The sequence below is a fragment of the Salmo salar genome, chromosome ssa09 (genome assembly GCF_905237065.1).
Source record: "Salmo salar chromosome ssa09, Ssal_v3.1, whole genome shotgun sequence".
NCBI lineage: Eukaryota > Metazoa > Chordata > Actinopteri > Salmoniformes > Salmonidae > Salmo > Salmo salar.
Genome location: NC_059450.1, coordinates 155,584,007 through 155,607,191, shown reverse-complemented (window position 1 = coordinate 155,607,191; position 23,185 = coordinate 155,584,007). Strand labels below are relative to the sequence as shown.

At 45.4% G+C, this 23,185-nt stretch overlaps 1 protein-coding gene across 1 annotated transcript in view; it reads right to left on the bottom strand.

Annotated features, from left to right (window-relative positions):
- LOC106613327 (rho guanine nucleotide exchange factor TIAM1) overlaps positions 1 to 23,185 on the bottom strand; it is a 150,444-nt gene that overhangs the window by 9,411 nt on the left and 117,848 nt on the right. Inside the window, exons 18-26 of the mRNA XM_045724874.1 lie at positions 17,845 to 18,039; positions 15,510 to 15,578; positions 13,442 to 13,567; positions 12,583 to 12,691; positions 8,489 to 8,668; positions 8,198 to 8,316; positions 5,321 to 5,429; positions 4,800 to 4,858; positions 2,406 to 2,514 (exon numbers count right to left, since the gene is read on the bottom strand). Of these exons, the coding sequence (XP_045580830.1) occupies positions 2,406 to 2,514; positions 4,800 to 4,858; positions 5,321 to 5,429; positions 8,198 to 8,316; positions 8,489 to 8,668; positions 12,583 to 12,691; positions 13,442 to 13,567; positions 15,510 to 15,578; positions 17,845 to 18,039 (1,075 nt within the window). The remainder of the gene's footprint in view (positions 1 to 2,405; positions 2,515 to 4,799; positions 4,859 to 5,320; positions 5,430 to 8,197; positions 8,317 to 8,488; positions 8,669 to 12,582; positions 12,692 to 13,441; positions 13,568 to 15,509; positions 15,579 to 17,844; positions 18,040 to 23,185) is intronic.

Below are 23,185 nucleotides of genomic sequence, written 5' to 3'. Positions count from 1 at the left end.
CTGGAGCAACGAACCGCCCTTGCTGTCTCTGCCTTGCCGGTTCCGCTCTTTCCACTGGGATTCTCTGTCTCTAACCCTATTACAGGGGCTGAGTCACTGGCTTACTGGTGTTCTTCCATGCCGTCCATGGGAGGGGTGCGTCACTTGAGTGGGTTGAGTCACTGACCTGGTTTCTTCCTTGGTTTTTGCCTTTCTAGGGAGTTTTTCCTAGGGAGTTTTTCCTAGCCACCATGCTTCTTTCACATGCATTTCTTGCTGTTTGGGGTTTTAGGCTGGGTTTCTGTACAGCACTTTGAGATATCAGCTGATGTACGAAGGGCTATATAAATACATTTGATTTGATTTGATTAAAAAGAACATCATGCCTATTCAGACAGAGAAGAACATTACAAAGAACATCATGTCTATTCAGACAGAGAAGAACATTACATAGAACATCATGTCTATTCAGACAGAGAAGAACATTACAAAGAACATCATGTCTATTCAGACAGAGAACATTACAAAGAACAGCATGTCTACTCAGACAGAGAAGAACATTACAAAGAACATCATGTCTATTCAGACAGAGAAGAACATTACAAAGAACATCATGTCTATTCAGACAGAGAACATTACAAAGAACAGCATGTCTACTCAGACAGAGAAGAACATTACAAAGAACATCATGTCTATTCAGACAGAGAAGAACATCATGTTTAATCAGAAAGAGAAGAACGTTACAAAAAATAACATCGGTATTCAGACAGAGAAAGACATTGCAACGTCAATACAGGAATGGTTGAGTCTTTAGGGTGTGTCTCTCAAGCCTCTGCCAAATGACTCAAATAATGGATTAATAAACTGTAAATGCATTTCAGGATTCATCAGCATAGCTGAGTGTACTGTACCTTGGTTATTGAGGGCTCTATATTGAACTGTACCTTGGTTATTGAGGGCTCTATATTAAACTGTACCTTGGTTATAGAGGGCTCTATATTAAACTGTACCTTGGTTATAGAGGGCTCTATATTGAACTGTACCTTGGTTATTGAGGACTCTATATTAAACTGTACCTTGGTTATTGAGGGCTCTATATTAAACAGTACCTTGGTTATTGAGGGCTCTATATTGAACTGTACCTTGGTTATTGGGGGCTCTATATTAAACTGTACCTTGGTTATTGAGGGCTCTATATTAAACAGTACCTTGGTTATAGAGGGCTCTATATTAAACTGTACTGTACCTTGGTTATTGAGGGCTCTATAATAAACTGTACCTTGGTTATAGAGGGCTCTATATTGAACTGTACATTGGTTATTGAGGGCTCTATATTAAACTGTACCTTGGTTATAGAGGGCTCTATATTGAACTGTACCTTGGTTATTGAGGGCTCTATATTAAACTGTACCTTGGTTATTGAGGGCTCTATATTAAACTGTACCTTGGTTATTGAGGGCTCTATATTAAACTGTACTGTACCTTGGTTATTGAGGGCTCTATAATAAACTGTACCTTGGTTATAGAGGGCTCTATATTAAACTGTACCTTGGTTATTGAGGGCTCTATATTAAACTGTACCTTGGTTATAGAGGGCTCTATAATAAACTGTACCTTGGTTATAGAGGGCTCTATATTAAACTGTACCTTGGTTATTGAGGGCTCTATATTAAACTGTACCTTGGTTATAGAGGGCTCTATAATAAACTGTACCTTGGTTATAGAGGGCTCTATATTGAACTGTACATTGGTTATTGAGGGCTCTATATTAAACTGTACCTTGGTTATAGAGGGCTCTATATTGAACTGTACCTTGGTTATTGAGGGCTCTATAATAAACTGTACCTTGGTTATAGAGGGCTCTATATTAAACTGTACATTGGTTATTGAGGGCTCTATATTAAACTGTACTGTACCTTGGTTATTGAGGGCTCTATAATAAACTGTACCTTGGTTATAGAGGGCTCTATATTAAACTGTACCTTGGTTATTGAGGGCTCTATATTAAACTGTACCTTGGTTATAGAGGGCTCTATATTAAACTGTACTGTACCTTGGTTATTGAGGGCTCTATATTAAACTGTACCATGGTTATTGAGGGCTCTATATTGAACTGTACCTTGGTTATTGATGGCTCTATATTAAACTGTACCTTGGTTATTGAGGGCTCTATATTAAACTGTACTGTACCTTGGTTATAGAGGGCTCTATATTAAACTGTACCTTGGTTATTGAGGGCTCTATAATAAACTGTACCTTGGTTGTTGAGGGCTCTATATTAAACTGTACCTTGGTTATTGAGGGCTCTATATTGAACTGTACCTTGGTTATTGAGGGCTCTATATTGAACTGTACCTTGGTTATTGAGGGCTCTATATTAAACAGTACTGTACCTTGGTTATTGAGGGCTCTATATTAAACTGTACCTTGGATATTGAGGGCTCGGACTTGGAGGGTGTCTGTGGAGATCATGTGACGGAAGCGGAATGGGTCCTTGTCTTCAGACGAGACGGACGACACTCGATGGGAGCCACCCTGAGACACACAGACGGACCTTAGATACCCCCCCCAACAGACAGATACTCCCCCCCCCCAACAGACATATACTCCCCCCCCAACAGACATATACTCCCCCCCCAACAGACAGATACAGACAGATACTCCCCCCCCAACAGACAGATACTCCCCCCCAACAGACAGATACTCCCCCCCAACAGACAGATACTCCCCCCAACAGACAGATACTCCCCCCCAACAGACAGATACTCCCCCCAACAGACAGATACTCCCCCCCAACAGACAGATACTCCCCCCCAACAGACCTTAGATACTCCCCCCCAACAGACAGATACTCCCCCCCAACAGACAGATACTCCCCCCCCCAACAGACAGATACTCCCCCCCAACAGACAGATACTCCCCCCAACAGACAGATACTCCCCCCCAACAGACAGATACTCACCCCCCAACAGACAGATACTCCCCCCCAACAGACAGATACTCCCCCCCAACAGACAGATACTCCCCCCCAACAGACAGATACCCCCCCAACAGACCTTAGATACTCCCCCCAACAGACAGATACACCCCCCAACAGACAGATACTCCCCCCCAACAGACAGATACTCCCCCCCAAAAAACAGATACTCACCCCCCCCAACAGACAGACAGATACTCACCCCCAACAGACAGATACTCCCCCCCAACAGACAGACAGACAGATACTCCCCCCCAACAGACAGATACTCCCCCCCAACAGACAGATACTCCCCCCCCAACAGACAGATACTCCCCCCCAACAGACAGATACTCCCCCCCCAACAGACAGATACTCCCCACCAACGGATAGATACTCCCCCCCAACAGACAGATACCCCCCCCAACAGACAGATACTCCCCCCCAACAGACAGATACTCCCCCCCCAACAGACAGATACTCCCCCCCAACAGACAGATACTCCCCCCCAACAGACAGATACTCCCCCCCAACAGACAGATACTCCCCCCAACAGACAGATACGCCCCCCCAACAGACAGACAGACAGATACTCCCCCCCAACAGACAGATACTCCCCCCCAACAGACAGATACTCCCCCCCAACAGACAGATGCTCCCCCCCAACAGACAGATACTCCCCCCCCAACAGACAGATACTCCTCTCCCCCCCAACAGACAGATACTCCTCTCCCCCCCAACAGACAGATACTCCCCCCCAACAGACAGATACTCCCCCCAACAGACAGATACTCCCCCCCAAACAGACAGATACTCCCCCCCAACAGACAGATACTCCCCCCCAACAGACAGATACAGACAGATACTCCCCCCCAGCAGACAGATACTCCCCCCTCAACAGACAGATACTCCCCCCCAACAGATGCATAAATGATTGCCAAAGCATCTATATAGTGCTTATGAAGACTTTAAGTTTCTAAGTTACTGGGATGTGACAATTTTAGTTAATTTATGACACTTGAACTGCAGGTTGGTTTAGATGGCTGTGTGATATGCGTTTTACAATACATCAGCTGGTACCACTGACCCACTGGACTAGTTACGGAAGGTACCACTGACCCACTGGACTAGTTACGGAAGGTACCACTGACCCACTGGACTAGTTACGGAAGGTACCACTGGACTAGTTACGGAAGGTACCACTGGACTAGTTATGGAAGGTACCACTGGACTAGTTATGGAAGGTACCACTGGACTAGTTATGGAAGGTAACACTGGACTAGTTATGGAAGGTACCACTGACCCACTGGACTAGTTACGGAAGGTACCACTGACCCACTGGACTAGTTACGGAAGGTACCACTGACCCACTGAACTAGTTACGGAAGGTACCACTGACCCACTGGACTAGTTACGGAAGGTACCACTGACCCACTGGACTAGTTACGGAAGGTACCACTGACCCACTGGACTAGTTATGGAAGGTACCACTGACCCACTGGACTAGTTATGGAAGGTACCACTGACCCACTGGACTAGTTATGGAAGGTACCACTGGACTAGTTATGGAAGGTACCACTGGACTAGTTATGGAAGGTACCACTGGACTAGTTATGGAAGGTACCACTGGACTAGTTATGGAAGGTACCACTGGACTAGTTATGGAAGGTACCACTGGACTAGTTATGGAAGGTACCACTGGACTAGTTATGGAAGGTACCACTGGACTAGTTATGGAAGGTACCACTGACCCACTTCAACAAAGCCAAATAAATTAGAACCACTTGATGGGAATGGAATATCACTGGTAGGATTCAGAGAAACTATGGTTGAACGTTTTGTTGTGTTGAGAGACGGAACTCACCATTTTCTTCTTCTGCTTGGATCCGTCCTTACACACAAACACCACGGCTGTTCTGAAGACTGAGCCATGAAGCAGGTGATGAAAAGGGTTAGCAGAAAGATTTCAGTGTCTATGGAATACGTTTCAAATACATGAATAAGCTGCCATAATATAGTATTATGTTAATTGGAGTGATCAGGCTTGCACTCAGTCCCAAATTGGCTGTGGTCAAAAGTTGTGCACTATAACAGGAATAGGGGACACAGTCTATGTCATTAGACAGAGTGGTACATGTATCCTTATGTAACAGACAGCCAGCTTGAGAGTGATCTAGAGAAGGTTCTAAGTAGCTTGGTCCTGTTCTAGAACTAGAACCCCATTAGCTACATGGTTCTGAGTAGATTCATCCTATTCTAGAACTAGAACCCCATTAGCTGCAGGGTTCTGAGTAGATTCATCCTGTTCTAGAACTAGAACCCCATTAGCTACATGGTTCTGAGTAGGCCGTTTCAGATGCACACTAGGTATTGTCCTTAACGTACTGAATGCAGCCAGTTGGGGGTCTTTCTTCCATTTGCCCAGGGAGGAGGGAGGGTTGATCCAGGCTACGCTGGTGTGGAGCAGCAAGTCACCCATCGACAGATCAGCAACCTAGAACACACAACACGCCCATGTTACAAAACAACCATGTTACACCCATGTTACAACACACTAATGTTACAGCAATGTTACATTAACAATACACCAACGTTACAACACAACCATGTTGCAACACAACCATGTTGCAACACAACCATGTTACAACCATGTTACAACACAACCATGTTACAACCATGTTACAACACAACCATGTTACAACCATGTTACAACACAACCATGTTACAACCATGTTACAACACAACCATGTTACAACCATGTTACTGTTACAACCATGTTACAACCATGTTACTGTTACAACCATGTTACAACACAGCCATGTTACAACACAGCCATGTTACAACACAGCAATGTTACAAACATGTTAGAACACAACCAAGTCACAACACAACCATGTTACAACCATGTTACAACACAACCATGTTACAAACATGTTACAACACAACCATGTTACAACACAGCCATGTTACAACACAGCCATGTTACAACACAGCCATGTTACAACCATGTTACAACACAACCATGTTACAACCATGTTACAACACAGCCATGTTACAACCATGTTACAACACAACCATGTTACAACCATGTTACAACACAACCATGTTACAACCATGTTACAACACAACCATGTTACAACCATGTTACAACCATGTTACAACCATGTTACAACCATGTTACAACACAGCCATGTTACAACACAGCCATGTTACAAACATGTTACAACACAACCAAGTCACAACACAACCATGTTACAACCATGTTACAACACAGCCATGTTACAACACAGCCATGTTACAACACAACCATGTTACACCCATGTTACAACACACTAATGTTACAGCAATGTTACATTAACAATACACCAACGTTACAACACAACCATGTTGCAACACAACCATGTTACAACACAACCATGTTACATTAACAACACCTTAATGTTACAGAAATGCAATCCCTCAACATACTCTGGGAAATTCTCAAACAACGCCCTATTCCCTATTTAGTGCACTTCCTTAGACCCGAGCTATGGGCCTTTCAAAAGAAGTACAGTGTGTAGCAAATAGGGTGTAATTAGAACCACACAGCCACTGATACCACAGACACACCTGGAGAACATGAGGAGACTTCCAACAACACTGTCCCTCTGTCTTGATACCACAGAACACGAGAAGACTTCTAACAACACTGTCCCTCTATCTTGATACCACAGAACATGAGAAGATTACCAACAACACTATCCCTCTGTCTTGATACCACAGAATATGAGAAGACTTCCAACAACACTGTCCCTCTGTCTTGATAACACAGAACACGAGGAGACTTCCAACAACACTGTCCCTCTGTCTTGATACCACAGAATATGAGAAGACTTCCAACAACACTGTCCCTCTGTCTTGATACCACAGAACATGAGAAGACTTCCAACAACACTGTCCCTCTGTCTTGATACCACAGAATATGAGAAGACTTCCAACAACACTGTCCCTCTGTCTTGATACCACAGAACATGAGAAGACTTCCAACAACACTGTCCCTCTGTCTTGATACCACAGAATATGAGAAGACTTCCAACAACACTATCCCTCTGTCTTGATACCACAGAACACGAGAAAACTTCCAACAACACTGTCCCTCTGTCTTGATACCACAGAACACGAGAAGACTTCCAACAACACTGTCCCTCTGTCTTGATACCACAGAACACGAGAAGACTTCCAACAACACTGTCCCTCTGTCTTGATACCACAGAACATGAGAAGACTTCCAACAACACTGTCCCTCTGTCTTGATACCACAGAACATGAGAAGACTTCCAACAACACTGTCCCTCTGTCTTGATACCACAGAACACGAGAAGACTTCCAACAACACTGTCCCTCTGTCTTGATACCACAGAACACGAGAAGACTTCCAACAACACTGTCCCTCTGTCTTGATAACACAGAACACGAGAAGACTTCCAACAACACTGTCCCTCTGTCTTGATACCACAGAACATGAGAAGACTTCCAACAACACTGTCCCTGTGTCTTGATACCACAGAATATGAGAAGACTTCCAACAACACTGTCCCTTTGTCTTGATACCACAGAATATGAGAAGACTTCCAACAACACTGTCCCTCTGTCTTGATACCACAGAACATGAGAAGACTTCCAACAACACTGTCCCTCTGTCTTGATACCACAGAACACGAGAAGACTTCCAACAACACTGTCCCTCTGTCTTGATACCACAGAACACGAGAAGACTTCCATCAACACTGTCCCTCTGTCTTGATACCACAAAACATGAGAAGACTTCCAACAACACTGTCCCTCTGTCTTGATACCACAGAACATGAGAAGACTTCCAACAACACTGTCCCTCTGTCTTGATACCACAAAACACGAGAAGACTTCCAACAACACTGTCCCTCTGTCTTGATACCACAGAACATGAGAAGACTTCCAACAACACTGTCCCTCTGTCTTGATACCACAGAACACGAGAAGACTTCCAACAACACTGTCCCTCTGTCTTGATACCACAGAACATGAGAAGACTTCCAACAACACTGTCCCTCTGTCTTCATACCACAGAACACGAGAAGACTTCCAACAACACTGTCCCTCTGTCTTGATACCACAGAACATGAGGAGACTTCCAACAACACTGTCCCTCTGTCTTGATACCACAGAACATGAGGAGACTTCCAACAACACTGTCCCTCTGTCTTGATAACACAGAACACGAGAAGTCTTCCACCAACAACGCACCTCTTTTTTGTCTCCACTCTGCTCTGCTATAAGCTGGTCAAACACCAACCCAAACTCCTCGTGGATCTTCTGCATCTCATTGATGTGACTGGCCACCTTGTTCATGGCCTTCATAGCAACTGGGCAGGATGTAGAGAGAAGAGAAGAGGAACACTATTATAGTAAACCTAACCCTTCTGCATCCCATTGAAAAAAATTATAATATTAAAAATGTTTATATTTTATTGTCACATATACCCCTCCCTCCCCCCCTCTCTCCCTCCCTCCCTCCCTCCCTCCCTCCCTCCTTACCATTCAGGTGATAGTGTTCCTCACTCTCCGGGTCAGTCAGTGAGTACAGCTCTCTCAGTAGTAGTGGGTACTTCAGGACTCTCTGGATGGGTTTGATCAGGTAGGACTCCAGGGTTGAGGAGTGTTGCTGTTTAGGGTTCCTCTCTTCCAGAAAAGCCTTGAAGTCTGCATCGGTCTTAGCTAGAGGCAATGGGGGGGGGGGGTTATTCACGTAACCTCCAAACGTTTCAGAAGAGCTGGACAATGAAATAAGATCCAACATAAAGAAGGTCCCTGACTGTCTGCTGGTACCATACTGTTACCATCCAACATAAAGAAGGTCCCTGACTGTCTGCTGGTACCATACTGTTATGATCCAACATAAAGAAGGTCCCTGACTGTCTGCTGGTACCATACTGTTACCATCCAACATAAAGAAGGTCCCTGACTGTCTGCTGGTACCATACTGTTACCATCCAACATAAAGAAGGTCCCTGACTGTCTGCTGGTACCATACTGTTATGATCCAACATAAAGAAGGTCCCTGACTGTCTGCTGGTACCATACTGTTACCATCCAACATAAAGAAGGTCCCTGACTGTCTGCTGGTACCATACTGTTACCATCCAACATAAAGAAGGTCCCTGACTGTCTGCTGGTACCATACTGTTACCATCCAACATAAAGAAGGTCCCTGACTGTCTGCTGGTACCATACTGTTACCATCCAACATAAAGAAGGTCCCTGACTGTCTGCTGGTACCATACTGTTACCATCCAACATAAAGAAGGTCCCTGACTGTCTGCTGGTACCATACTGTTACCATCCAACATAAAGAAGGTCCCTTACTGTCTGCTGGTACCATCAAACATAAAGTATGTCCCTGACTGTCTGCTGGTACCATACTGTTACCATCCAACATAAAGAAGGTCCCTGGCTGTCTGCTGGTACCATACTATTACCATCCAACATAAAGAAGGTCCCTGACTGTCTGCTGGTACCATCAAACATAAAGTATGTCCCTGACTGTCTGCTGGTACCATACTGTTACCATCCAACATAAAGAAGGTCCCTGACTGTCTGCTGGTACCATACTATTACCATCCAACATAAAGAAGGTCCCTGACTGTCTGCTGGTACCATACTATTACCATCAAACATAAAGTATGTCCCTGACTGTCTGCTGGTACCATACTGTTACCATCCAACATAAAGAATGTCCCTGACTGTCTGCTGGTACCATACTGTTACCATCCAACATAAAGGAGGTCCCTGACTGTCTGCTGGTACCATACTGTTACCATCCAACATAAAGAAGGTCCCTGACTGTCTGCTGGTACCATACTGTTACCATCCAACATAAAGAATGTCCCTGACTGTCTGCTGGTACCATACTGTTACCATCCAACATAAAGAAGGTCCCTGGCTGTCTGCTGGTACCATACTATTACCGTCCAACATAAAGAAGGTCCCTGACTGTCTGCTGGTACCATCAAACATAAAGTATGTCCCTGACTGTCTGCTGGTACCATACTGTTACCATCCAACATAAAGAAGGTCCCTGGCTGTCTGCTGGTACCATACTGTTACCATCCAACATAAAGAAGGTCCCTGACTGTCTGCTGGTACCATACTGTTACCATCCAACATAAAGAAGGTCCCTGACTGTCTGCTGGTACCATACTGTTACCATCCAACATAAAGAAGGTCCCTGACTGTCTGCTGGTACCATACTGTTACCATCCAACATAAAGAAGGTCCCTGACTGTCTGCTGGTACCATACTATTACCATCCAACATAAAGAAGGTCCCTGACTGTCTGCTGGTACCATACTATTACCATCAAACATAAAGTATGTCCCTGACTGTCTGCTGGTACCATACTGTTACCATCCAACATAAAGAATGTCCCTGACTGTCTGCTGGTACCATACTGTTACCATCCAACATAAAGGAGGTCCCTGACTGTCTGCTGGTACCATACTGTTACCATCCAACATAAAGAAGGTCCCTGACTGTCTGCTGGTACCATACTGTTACCATCCAACATAAAGAAGGTCCCTGACTGTCTGCTGGTACCATACTGTTACCATCCAACATAAAGAAGGTCCCTGACTGTCTGCTGGTACCATACTGTTATGTGATCTGTTAATAAAGGCCATACAAGAACAACACTTTCTCTTCTGTCTTAGCTGGAAGCAGAGGAAAGAGGAGTTTAATATGCAGCCAAACGTTTCACCGGAGCTGGACCTCTGTCTGAAAAAGTTATATAACCGAAACATCACTCTGTTTTGAATGGATTTACAATAAATTATATATTTTATAATGTAGCATCTTCCTCCTGTTTACTCCTAATAAGTGATCTTTAAATCATCAGGCACTTGAATAGTTAAATAAGGTGCGTATGTCCGGGGCCCCAATAATAATAATAATAATAATAATGTGTGAGGTACAGTTTGGGGGTAGTCAAGGAACAGAGGTGAGCAACACTGTCCTAAGAAACACATTCTGTTATCGCTATGAAGAGGTCATTCAACACTGTCCTAAGAAACACATTCTGTTATCGCTATGAAGAGGTCATTCAACACTGTCCTAAGAAACACATTATGTTATCGCTATGAAGAGGTCATTCAACACTGTCCTAAGAAACACATTATGTTATAGCTATGAAGAGGTCATTCAACACTGTCCTAAGAAACACATTATGTTATAGCTATGAAGAGGTCATTCAGCACAGAGGAAATAAACCACTCACGGATTTTATCATGAGACAAATGTAGACTTTAAAACAGTTACGTAGTTTAATGGCTGTGATAGGAGAACACTGAGGACGGATCAACAACATTGTAGTGACTCCACAATACTAAGCTTAATCGACAGAGTGAAAAGAAGGAAACCTGTACAGAATAAAAATATTCCAACAAGGAATTAAAGTAATACAGCAAAAAATGTGGCAGCGCAATTAACTTTTTGTCCTGAATACAAAGTGTTATGTTTGTGGCAAATCCAATACATTACTGAGTACCACTCTCCATATTTTCACGTTAACTAGCTTGTTCTAGTTTGCCAGCTCGTGTTAGCAAGCTCCTTTTTGTTTTTTATAGCTAACGTTATCTAGCAAGGTAGGCTACACGTTAGCTAGCTGACCAAACGTAAACGCTTTTTTCGTAAAGCTTTTGAGGCCTGTTCATCCTGACAATTTATTTTATAGTTTATTTTATAGGCTGCATCATGTTATGGGTATGCTTGTAATCGTTAAGGACTGGGGAGTTTTTCAGGATAAAAAATAAACAGGACAGGCAACATCCTAAAGGAAAAACTGATTCAGTCTGCTTTCCACCAGACACTGGGAGATTAATTCACCTTTCAGCAGGACAATAACCTAAAACACAAAGACAAATCTACACTGGAGATGCTTACCAAAGAAGACAGTGAATGTTCCTGAGTGGCCGAGTTACAGTTTTGACTTAAATCTACGGCAAGACTTGAAAATGGTTGTCGAGCAATAATAACAACAACGGGAAAATATTGCACAATACAGGTGTTCAGAGCACTTAGATACTTAGATACCAGAAAGCCTCACAGCTGTAAACGCTGTCAAAGGTTTTCTAACATGCATTGATTGACTCAAGGGTGTGAATACCTATGTAAATGAGATATTTCTACACTCCATTTTGCACACGTTGCTAAAAACATGTTTTCACTGTCATTAAGGAGTATTGTGTATAGATGAGTGAGAGAGAAAACATATATTTAATCCATTTTGAATTCAGGCTGTAACAACAAAATGTGGAATAAGTCAAGGGGTATGAATACTTTCTGAAGTCACTGTATGACCAGGGCCCATAGGGACTGGTCAAAAGTAGGGCACTACGTAGGGAATAAGCTGGCATGTGGGACACAAGCCCATCTCTCTGTAGTGCAGGGTGGAGAAAGTCGGGACAGTGGAAACACCAGGAAGAAATACTTCAGGTTCGAACTGTCATATACACACCCTTTATGAGCAGCTAGGACACACACACACACACACACACACACACACACACACACACACACACACACACACACACACACACACACACACACACACACACACACCAAGTGTGTTAACTCACCCTTTACGAGCACCTTGGGGACTTTGGTGTGGCTGGCGCAGAACGCACTGTAGATCTTAAAACGGTCTGCATAGTACAGGAAGGAACCTCCTAGAGAGAAGAGGATTTTCTGAGGAGAGGAGAGAGTCGTGGTTACACAATGTAGTTTGGTAGCGGCGGACAGTTAAAATGCCAGATGTAGGTTTGACAGATAGATAGATAGATTTCTGTCCTTGATCCAGGCAGGCTGTATATTTTGTCATTCCAGGCAGGCTGTATATTTTGTCATTCCAGGCAGGCTGTATATTTTGTCGATCTAGGCAGGCTGTATATTTTGTCGATCTAGGCAGGCTGTATATTTTGTCATTCCAGGCAGGCTGTATATTTTGTCATTCCAGGCAGGCTGTATATTTTGTCATTCCAGGCAGGCTGTATATTTTGTCATTCCAGGCAGGCTGTATATTTTGTCATTCCAGGCAGGCTGTATATTTTGTCATTCCAGGCAGGCTGTATATTTTGTCATTCCAGGCAGGCTGTATATTTTGTCATTCCAGGCAGGCTGTATATTTTGTCATTCCAGGCAGGCTGTATATTTTGTCATTCCAGGCAGGCTGTATATTTTGTCATTCCAGGCAGGCTGTATATTTTGTCATTCCAGGCAGGCTGTATATTTTGTCGATCTAGGCAGGCTGTATATTTTGTCGATCTAGGCAGGCTGTTATTTTGTAATTCTAGGCAGGCTGTATATTTTGCCGATCTAGGCAGGCTGTATATTTTGTCGATCTAGGCAGGCTGTATATTTTGTCGATCTAGGCAGTATGTAATTTTGTTCCAGGCAGGCTGTTAATTTGTCATTCCAGGCAGGCTGTATATTTTGTACCTTGAACTGGTCCACTCTCTCCAGCTTCTCCAGGTCTGGAACCAATCTGGTCCCGTCTTCTAGAGTCTTCAGGAATTCCACCTGGAACTCGACCATCTCAGGCAGATTCCCAACCAGAATGTCCAGCTGGAGCCGCACAAAAGGAAGGAGGAAAATATATTATTTCACAATATATCAATCAACAAATTACAACTCAAGTGCCCTATTACAGTGCGACGGGGGCTTTATCCCAAATGGCATCATATTCTCTATATAGTGCACTACTTTTGATGAGAGCTTTACGAGCCCTGGTCAAAAGTAGTGCACTTGATAGGAGATAGGGAGCCATTTGGGCCGCAAGCAGTGAGGGTGTTGAAGTGAGGCGATCCTATTAAAAGCACCAAAACCATCTGTGTTCCATCAACATCACAGTCTCAGCCTTATAGTTATTCCTGTATGTTCTCTCTTTTAAAAACCTTCTCCTAGTCGCTCTACCTCTCACACACAGCACAGTCCGTGCATGATTACGCAACAGCCATTCTATGAAAAAAGTTTCTTAGCACCAAAGACATTTAAAAAGGCAGCACCAGTATCTCTCCCTCTCCCACCGTGTATCATACCTCATCCTGAGTGAGGCAGCACCAGTATCTCTCCCTCTCCCACCGTGTATCATACCTCATCCTGTGTGAGGCAGCACCAGTATCTCTCCCTCTCCCACCGTGTATCATACCTCATCCTGAGTGAGGCAGCACCAGTATCTCTCCCTCTCCCACCGTGTATCATACCTCATCCTGAGTGAGGCACATCTCTCCCACCGTGCATCATACCTCATCCTGTGTGAGGCAGCACCAGTATCTCTCCCTCTCCCACCGTGTATCATACCTCATCCTGAGTGAGGCAGCACCAGTATCTCTCCCTCTCCCACCGTGTATCATACCTCATCCTGAGTGAGGCACATCTCTCCCACCGTGCATCATACCTCATCCTGTGTGAGGCAGCACCAGTATCTCTCCCTCTCCCACCGTGCATCATACCTCATCCTGAGTGAGGCAGCACCAGTATCTCTCCCTCTCCCACCGTGTATCATACCTCATCCTGAGTGAGGCAGCACCAGTATCTCTCCCTCTCCCACCGTGTATCATACCTCATCCTGAGTGAGGCAGCACCAGTATCTCTCCCTCTCCCACCGTGCATCATACCTCATCCTGAGTGAGGCAGCACCAGTATCTCTCCCTCTCCCACCGTGTATCATACCTCATCCTGAGTGAGGCAGCACCAGTATCTCTCCCTCTCCCACCGTGTATCATACCTCATCCTGAGTGAGGCAGCACCAGTATCTCTCCCTCTCCCACCGTGCATCATACCTCATCCTGAGTGAGGCAGCACCAGTATCTCTCCCTCTCCCACCGTGTATCATACCTCATCCTGAGTGAGGCAGCACCAGTATCTCTCCCTCTCCCACCGTGTATCATACCTCATCCTGAGTGAGGCAGCACCAGTATCTCTCCCTCTCCCACCGTGCATCATACCTCATCCTGAGTGAGGCAGCACCAGTATCTCTCCCTCTCCCACCGTGCATCATACCTCATCCTGAGTGAGGCAGCACCAGTATCTCTCCCTCTCCCACCGTGCATCATACCTCATCCTGAGTGAGGCAGCACCAGTATCTCTCCCTCTCCCACCGTGTATCATACCTCATCCTGAGTGAGGCAGCACCAGTATCTCTCCCTCTCCCACCGTGTATCATACCTCATCCTGAGTGAGGCACATCTCTCCCACCGTGCATCATACCTCATCCTGAGTGAGGCAGGTCAGTATCTCTCCCTCTCCCACCGTGTATCATACCTCATCCTGAGTGAGGCAGCACCAGTATCTCTCCCTCTCCCACCGTGCATCATACCTCATCCTGAGTGAGGCACATCTCTCCCACCGTGCATCATACCTCATCCTGAGTGAGGCAGCACCAGTATCTCTCCCACCGTGCATCATACCTCATCCTGAGTGAGGCAGCACCAGTATCTCTCCCACCATGCATCATACCTCATCCTGAGTGAGGCAGCACCAGTATCTCTCCCACCATGCATCATACCTCATCCTGAGTGAGGCACGTCTCCTTCTGCAGCGGGGTTAAGTACCTCCCGATGAGACAATTGAGATCCTGCAAGACAAGAGTGATTCAGATTTGATTAAGGTGCTGGACTCACACACGCACAAACACCCATTGATTGGGATAGTGGAGACACACACACACACGGTCGCACACACACACACACACACGGTCGCACACACACACACACGGTCGCACACACACACACACACACGGTCGCACACACGGTCGCACACACACACAAACACCCATTGATTGGGATAGTGGAGACACACACACACACACGGTCGCACACACACACACACACGGTCGCACACACACACACACACACACACACACACACACACACACACACACACACACACACACACACACACACACACACACACACACACAGTCGCACACACACACACACACACACACACACACACACACACACACACACAGTCGCACACCCACACACACACACACACCGACCGTTGATTGGGGCGGTAGATGTCACCTCATGGATATGTACACACACGGAGAGGGAGAATAGGAAACACTCTTAAAAACGCCAGATGTTACCTCTCGTATCACAACAAGTCATTAAGTCATCGAGCTGTACTATAAACCAACTGGTTAAGGCACAGCGTTGAATTAAAATAACACTGAATATATATACACATCCTTTATTCTCTAGGTCTCACACTGACTTTGTTTGAAGTATTATGATATCTCTGTTAAGATCTCTCTGTTAAGATCTCTCTGTTAAGATCTCTCTGTTAAGATCTCTCTGTTAAGATATCTCTGTTAAGATCTCTCTGTTAAGATCTCTCTGTTAAGATCTCTCTGTTAAGATCTCTCTGTTAAGATCTCTCTGTTAAGATCTCTCTGTTAAGATATCTCTGTTAAGATCTCTCTGTTAAGATCTCTCTGTTAAGATCTCTCTGTTAAGATCTCTCTGTTAAGATCTCTCTGTTAAGATCTCTCTGTTAAGATCTCTCTGTTAAGATCTCTCTGTTAAGATCTCTCTGTTAAGATCTCTCTGTTAAGATCTCTCTGTTAAGATCTCTCTGTTAAGATATCTCTGTTTCTACTTAAATCAGATAAATACACTACATGACCAAAAGTATGTGGACACCTGCAACGTGGAACATTTCATTCCAAAATCATGGGCATTAATATGGAGTTGGTCCCCCCTTTGCTGCTATAACAGCCTCCACTCTTCAGGGAAGGCTTTCCACTAGATGTTGGAACATTGCTGCGGGGACTTTCTTCCATTCAGCCACAAGAGCATTAGTGAGGTCGGGCACTGATGTTGGGAGATTATACCTGGCTCATTCCAATTCATCCCAAAGGTGTTCGATGGGGTTGAGGTCAGGGCTCTGTGCAGGCCAGTCAAGTTCTTCCACACCGATCTCGACAAATCATGTCTGTATGGACCTCGCTTTGTGCACGGGGGCGTTGTCATGCTGAAACAGGAAAGGGCCTTCCCCAAACTGTTGCCACAAAGTTGGAAGCACAGAATCATCTAGAATGTCATTGTATTCTGTAGTGTTAAGATTTCCCTTCACTGGAACTAAGGGGCCTGAACCATGAAAAACAACCCCAGACCATTAACACTCCTCCACCAAACTTTACAGTTAGCACAATGCATTATGGGCAGGTAGCGTTTCTCCTGGCATCCGTCACTCCAGAGAACGCGTTTCAACTGCTCCAGAGTCCAATGGCGGCGATCTTTATACCACTCCAGCCGACGCTTGGCATTGCACATGGTGATCAGATTACATATGTATTTAATATCCCTCTTTCTAGTTAGATCAGATTAGATACGCATTGAGATCTGTTTCTAGTTAGATCAGATTACATATATATTGAGATCTGATTTTAGTTAGATCAGATTACATATATATTGAGATCTGTTTCTAGTTAGATCAGATTACATATATATTGAGGTTATATTATGCATTTGATTTCTCAGAGTTTCTTTGTAACCCAGTTATTATACAATAAAATGTATTGCTTTTCTATATTCTATAACCCAGTTATGACACCTCCCACAAACACCCCCCCTTCTCCCACAAACACCCCCCCAACCCCCTTCTCCCACAAACACCCCCCCTTCTCCCACAAACACACCCCCCTTCTCCCACAAACACCCCCCCTTTTCCCACAAACACCCCCCCTTTTCCCACAAACACCCCCCCTTCTCCCACAACCCCCCTTCTCCCACAAACACCCCCCCTTCTCCCACAAACACTCCCCCTTCTCCTCCTACAACCCCCCCCACACACACACACACACACAGCAGAGATGCAGTACTACTGATACTAACTTTAACATAGGTGCGTTCTGTCTCAACCAGCTCACAGATTACTTTGCGTAGCTTGTCGGCGTCGGAGAGCTGGCGGCTGGCGGTGCCGGTGGGACGGAAAGGCGAGTCCAGGCTGGGGGACGTGGAGGTCGTGGCAAACTCAGACGGATTCATGTCATGGAGACTGCGGCAGAATGCTGCGACCTGCTCTGTACTCTACAGAGAGAGGTAGAGAGAGAGAGAGGTAGAGAGAGAGGGCAAGAGAGAGGCAGGGAGAGAAAGAAATAGGGAGAGGTAGAGAGAGAGGTAGAGAGAGCGATGGATGGTGGATGGATGGAGAGGGGAGAGAGATAGAGAGGGATAGAGAGGAGCGAGAACGAGAGGGAGAGAGGGTGAGAGACAGAGGGAGTGAGAGAGGGAGAGAGGGAGTGAGAGACAGAGGGAGTGAGAGAGGGAGAGAGGGAGTGAGAGACAGATGAGAGGAGAGAGATGGAGCGAGGGACAGAGGGTGATAAGAGGGAAAACGAGAGAGAGAGGAGAAAGGGAGAGAGGTAGAGAGAGAGAGAGAGAGAGAGAGAGGGTGGGATGAGATGAGAGAGGTAGAGAGAGAGAGGTAGAGAGAGAGAGAGAGAGAGAGAGAGAGAGCGAGAGAGAGGGTGTGATGAGAGGAGAGAGGTAGAGAGAGAGGGTGTGATGAGAGGAGAGAGGTAGAGAGAGAGGGTGTGATGAGAGGAGAGAGGTAGAGAGAAAGGTATGTATGTGAGAGAGAGAGAGGAGGAGAATGGGAAAGAGGAAGAGAGAGAGTGAGAGAGAGCGAGAGAGGAGGGATGGATGAGAGGAGGTAGAGAGAGAGGAATCGAGAGGAGAGAGGGGTAGAGAGAGAGAGAAAGGTATGTGAGAGAGAGAGGGGGATGGAGAGGAGAACGGGAAAGAGGTAGAGAGAGAGGGAGGGAGATGAAGAGAAAGGGGAGGGAGGTATGTGGAGAGAGAGAGAGCGGGGAAGAAAGAAGTAGAGAGAGAGGGATGGAGAGGAGAGGGAATTTTTAATTGGCAACAAACACACAGATTTCTTTCCTCAGGGCCATGGGGTTAGGACAGGGATGCAGCTTAAGACCCACCCTCTTCAACATGTATATCAATGAATTGGCGAGGGCACTAGAACAGTCTGCAGCACCCGGCCTCAAACTACTGGACTCAGAAATATTTGCTGATGATCTGGTGCTTCTGTCCCCAACCAATGAGCAGGACCTACAGCAGCATCTAGATCTTCTGCACAGATTCTGTCAGACCTGGGCCCTGACAGACCTGGGCCCTGACAGACCTGGGCCCTGACAGACCTGGGCCCTGACAGTAAATCCCAGTAAGAGAGTGTTCCAAAAAAGGTCTAGTTGCCAAGATCACAAAAACACATTCTATCTAGACACTCATAGAATTATACCTACCTCGGCCTAAACATCAGCGCCACAGGTAACTTCAACAAGGCTGTGAAAGATCTAAGAGACAAGGTAAGATGGGTCTTCTATGACATCAAAAGGAACATAAAATTCAACATCCCAATTACAATCTAGTAAAAATACTTGAATCAGTTGTTGAACCCATTGTTCTCTATGGTTGTGAGGTCTGGGGTCCACACATCAACCAATAATACACAAAATGGGACAAACACCAAATTGATGCATGCAGAATTCTGCAAAAAAATATACTTTGTGTACAACGGAAAAGCCCAAACAATGCAGAGCAGAATTAGGACTATACCCACTAATCATCAAAATCCAGAAAATTACTGTTAAATTCTTCAACCACCTAAAAGGAAGCAATGCCCACACATTCCACCACAAAGCCCTCACCTACAGAGAGATGAACCTGGAGAAGAGTCCCCTCAACAAGCTGGTCCTGGGGCTCTGTTCACAAACAGACACCACAGAACACAAACACAATTACACTCAACCAAATCATGGGAAAGCAAAAAGATAACTATTTGACACTCTAGAAAGAAAACCCCCCAAAAAACAGAGCAACTTGGAATGTTATCTGTCCCTAAAAAGACAGCACACAGAGACAGAATACCTGACCAAAATTAAGAAAATCCTTCACTGTGTACAGACTCAGTGAGCATAGCCTTGCTATTGAGAGAGGTCGCCGTAGGCAGACCTGGCTCTCAAGAGAAGACAGGCTATGTGCAACACTGCCCACAAAATGAGGTGGAAACTGAGCTGCACTTCCTCACCTCCTGCCAAATGTATGACCCCATTATTTCCCACAGACCCACAAAGAATATCAAAACAAACAGACGAGAGGAGGGGAGAGGTGAGAGGCAGGATTGGAGAAAGGACAGGAGGGAAAGAATGGAGAAGAGGAGAGGGAGAATGGAGAAGAGGAGAGGGAGGGAGAATGGAGAAGAGGAGAGGGAGAATGGAGAAGAGGAGAGGGAGGGAGAATGGAGAAGAGGAGAGGGAGAATGGAAAAGAAGAGAGGGAGAATGGATAATTTGAACTTCTGTCTATTTTTGGCCTGTCATAACAGTCACTCTCCTCCTCCTTTTCTCTTTCTGTCGCTCTCTCTCTCTCTCTTTTGATGTATTGATCTCTCTCTTCCCCCGTGTTTTCCTCCTACTGATGGCTGATGTATTGATCTCTCTTCCCCTGTGTTTTCCTCCTACTGATGGCTGATGTATTGATCTCTCTTCCCCTGTGTTTTCCTCCTACTGATGGCTGATGTATTGATCTCTCTTCCCCTGTGTTTTCCTCCTACTGATGGCTGATGTATTGATCTCTCTTCCCCTGTGTTTTCCTCCTACTGATGGGTGATGTATTGATCTCTCTTCCCCTGTGTTTTCCTCCTACTGATGGCTGATGTATTGATCTCTCTTCCCCTGTGTTTTCCTCCTACTGATGGCTGATGTATTGATCTCTCTTCCCCTGTGTTTTCCTCCTACTGATGGCTGATGTATTGATCTCTCTTACCCTGTGTTTTCCTCCTACTGATGGCTGATGTATTGATCTCTCTTCCCCTGTGTTTTCCTCCTACTGATGGCTGATGTATTGATCTCTCTTCCCCTGTGTTTTCCTCCTACTGATGGCTGATGTATTGATCTCTCTTACCCTGTGTTTTCCTCCTACTGATGGCTGATGTATTGATCTCTCTCTTCCCCTGTGTTTTCCTCCTACTGATGGCTGATGTATTGATCTCTCTTACCCTGTGTTTTCCTCCTACTGATGGCTGATGTATTGATCTCTCTTCCCCTGTGTTTTCCTCCTACTGATGGCTGATGTATTGATCTCTCTTACCCTGTGTTTTCCTCCTACTGATGGCTGATGTATTGATCTCTCTTCCCCTGTGTTTTCCTCCTACTGATGGCTGATGTATTGATCTCTCTTCCCCTGTGTTTTCCTCCTACTGATGGCTGATGTATTGATCTCTCTCTTCCCCTGTGTTTTCCTCCTACTGATGGCTGATGTATTGATCTCTCTTCCCCTGTGTTTTCCTCCTACTGATGGCTGATGTATTGATCTCTCTTACCCTGTGTTTTCCTCCTACTGATGGCTGATGTATTGATCTCTCTTCCCCTGTGTTTTCCTGATGGCTGATGTATTGATCACTCTCTTCCCCTGTGTTTTCCTCCTACTGATGGCTGATGTATTGATCTCTCTTCCCCTGTGTTTTCCTCCTACTGATGGCTGATGTATTGATCTCTCTCTTCCCCTGTGTTTTCCTCCTACTGATGGCTGATGTATTGATCTCTCTTACCCTGTGTTTTCCTCCTACTGATGGCTGATGTATTGATCTCTCTCTTCCCCTGTGTTTTCCTCCTACTGATGGCTGATGTATTGATCTCTCTCTTCCCCTGTGTTTTCCTCCTACTGATGGCTGATGTATTGATCTCTCTTCCCCTGTGTTTTCCTCCTACTGATGGCTGATGTATTGATCTCTCTCTTCCCGTGTTTTCCTCCTACTGATGGCTGATGTATTGATCTCTCTCTTCCCCTGTGTTTTCCTCCTACTGATGGCTGATGTATTGATCTCTCTTACCCTGTGTTTTCCTGGTGGCTGATGTATTGATCTCTCTTCCCCTGTGTTTTCCTCCTACTGATGGCTGATGTATTGATCTCTCTTCCCCTGTGTTTTCCTCCTACTGATGGCTGATGTATTGATCTCTCTTCCCCTGTGTTTTCCTCCTACTGATGGCTGATGTATTGATCACTCTCTTCCCCTGTGTTTTCCTGGTGGCTGATGTATTGATCTCTTCAGATCATCAAAACCAAATCAATACATACGGCATGTTGCCTAGGAAACCAGCAGTGTCGATGTGCATTGTTGGGATATCTTCACTTAGGGCAGAAATAGACGGGATGGTTGTTAAGCCACAAAACTGACGAGTGCTCAACTATGGGGCAAAACAGACGGGGCTGGCTTAGATCGTTGACACTATGGGGCAAAACAGACAGGGCTGGCTTAGATCGTTGACACTATAGGGCAAAACAGACGGGGCTGGCTTAGATCGTTGACACTATGGGGCAAAACAGACAGGGCTGGCTTAGATCGTTGACACTATAGGGCAAAACAGACGGGGCTGGCTTAGATCGTTGACACTATAGGGCAAAACAGACAGGGCTGGCTTAGATCGTTGACACTATGGGGCAAAACAGACGGGGCTGGCTTAGATCGTTGACACTATAGGGCAAAACAGACGGGGCTGGCTTAGATCGTTGACACTATGGGGCAAAACAGACGGGGCTGGCTTAGATCGTTGACACTATGGGGCAAAACATACGGGGCTGGCTTAGATCGTTGACAACACCTCAATATACTTAGTCTCCAATGTTTATAGAAAACAAACATTTTCAAAATGAGCACTTGTCTCTCAAATACATAGTTACAGTTGTTGGTTAGCTAGCTATCACATAGACTTGACATCAGTCAAAACACCTCAAAACAAGACAAGAACCAGATCAATCTAGCTGAAACAAGTCATCTAAGATTCCCCACATTGTTGCTAGGTAACAAAAAAACAGATTACATATCACGTCCTGTTACTGTTGCCATGCCCATCAAGGCCCTGATTGGTGAACCACATCACGCCTTGTTACTGTTGCCATGCCCATCAAGGTCCTGATTGGTGAACCACATCACCCCTTGTTACTGTTGCCATGCCCATCAAGGCCCTGATTGGTGAACCACATCGCCCCTTGTTACTGTTGCCATGCCCATCAAGGCCCTGATTGGTGAACCACATCACGCCTTGTTACTGTTGCCATGCCCATCAAGGTCCTGATTGGTGAACCACATCACCCCTTGTTACTGTTGCCATGCCCATCAAGGTCCTGATTGGTGAACCACATCACCCCTTGTTACTGTTACCAAA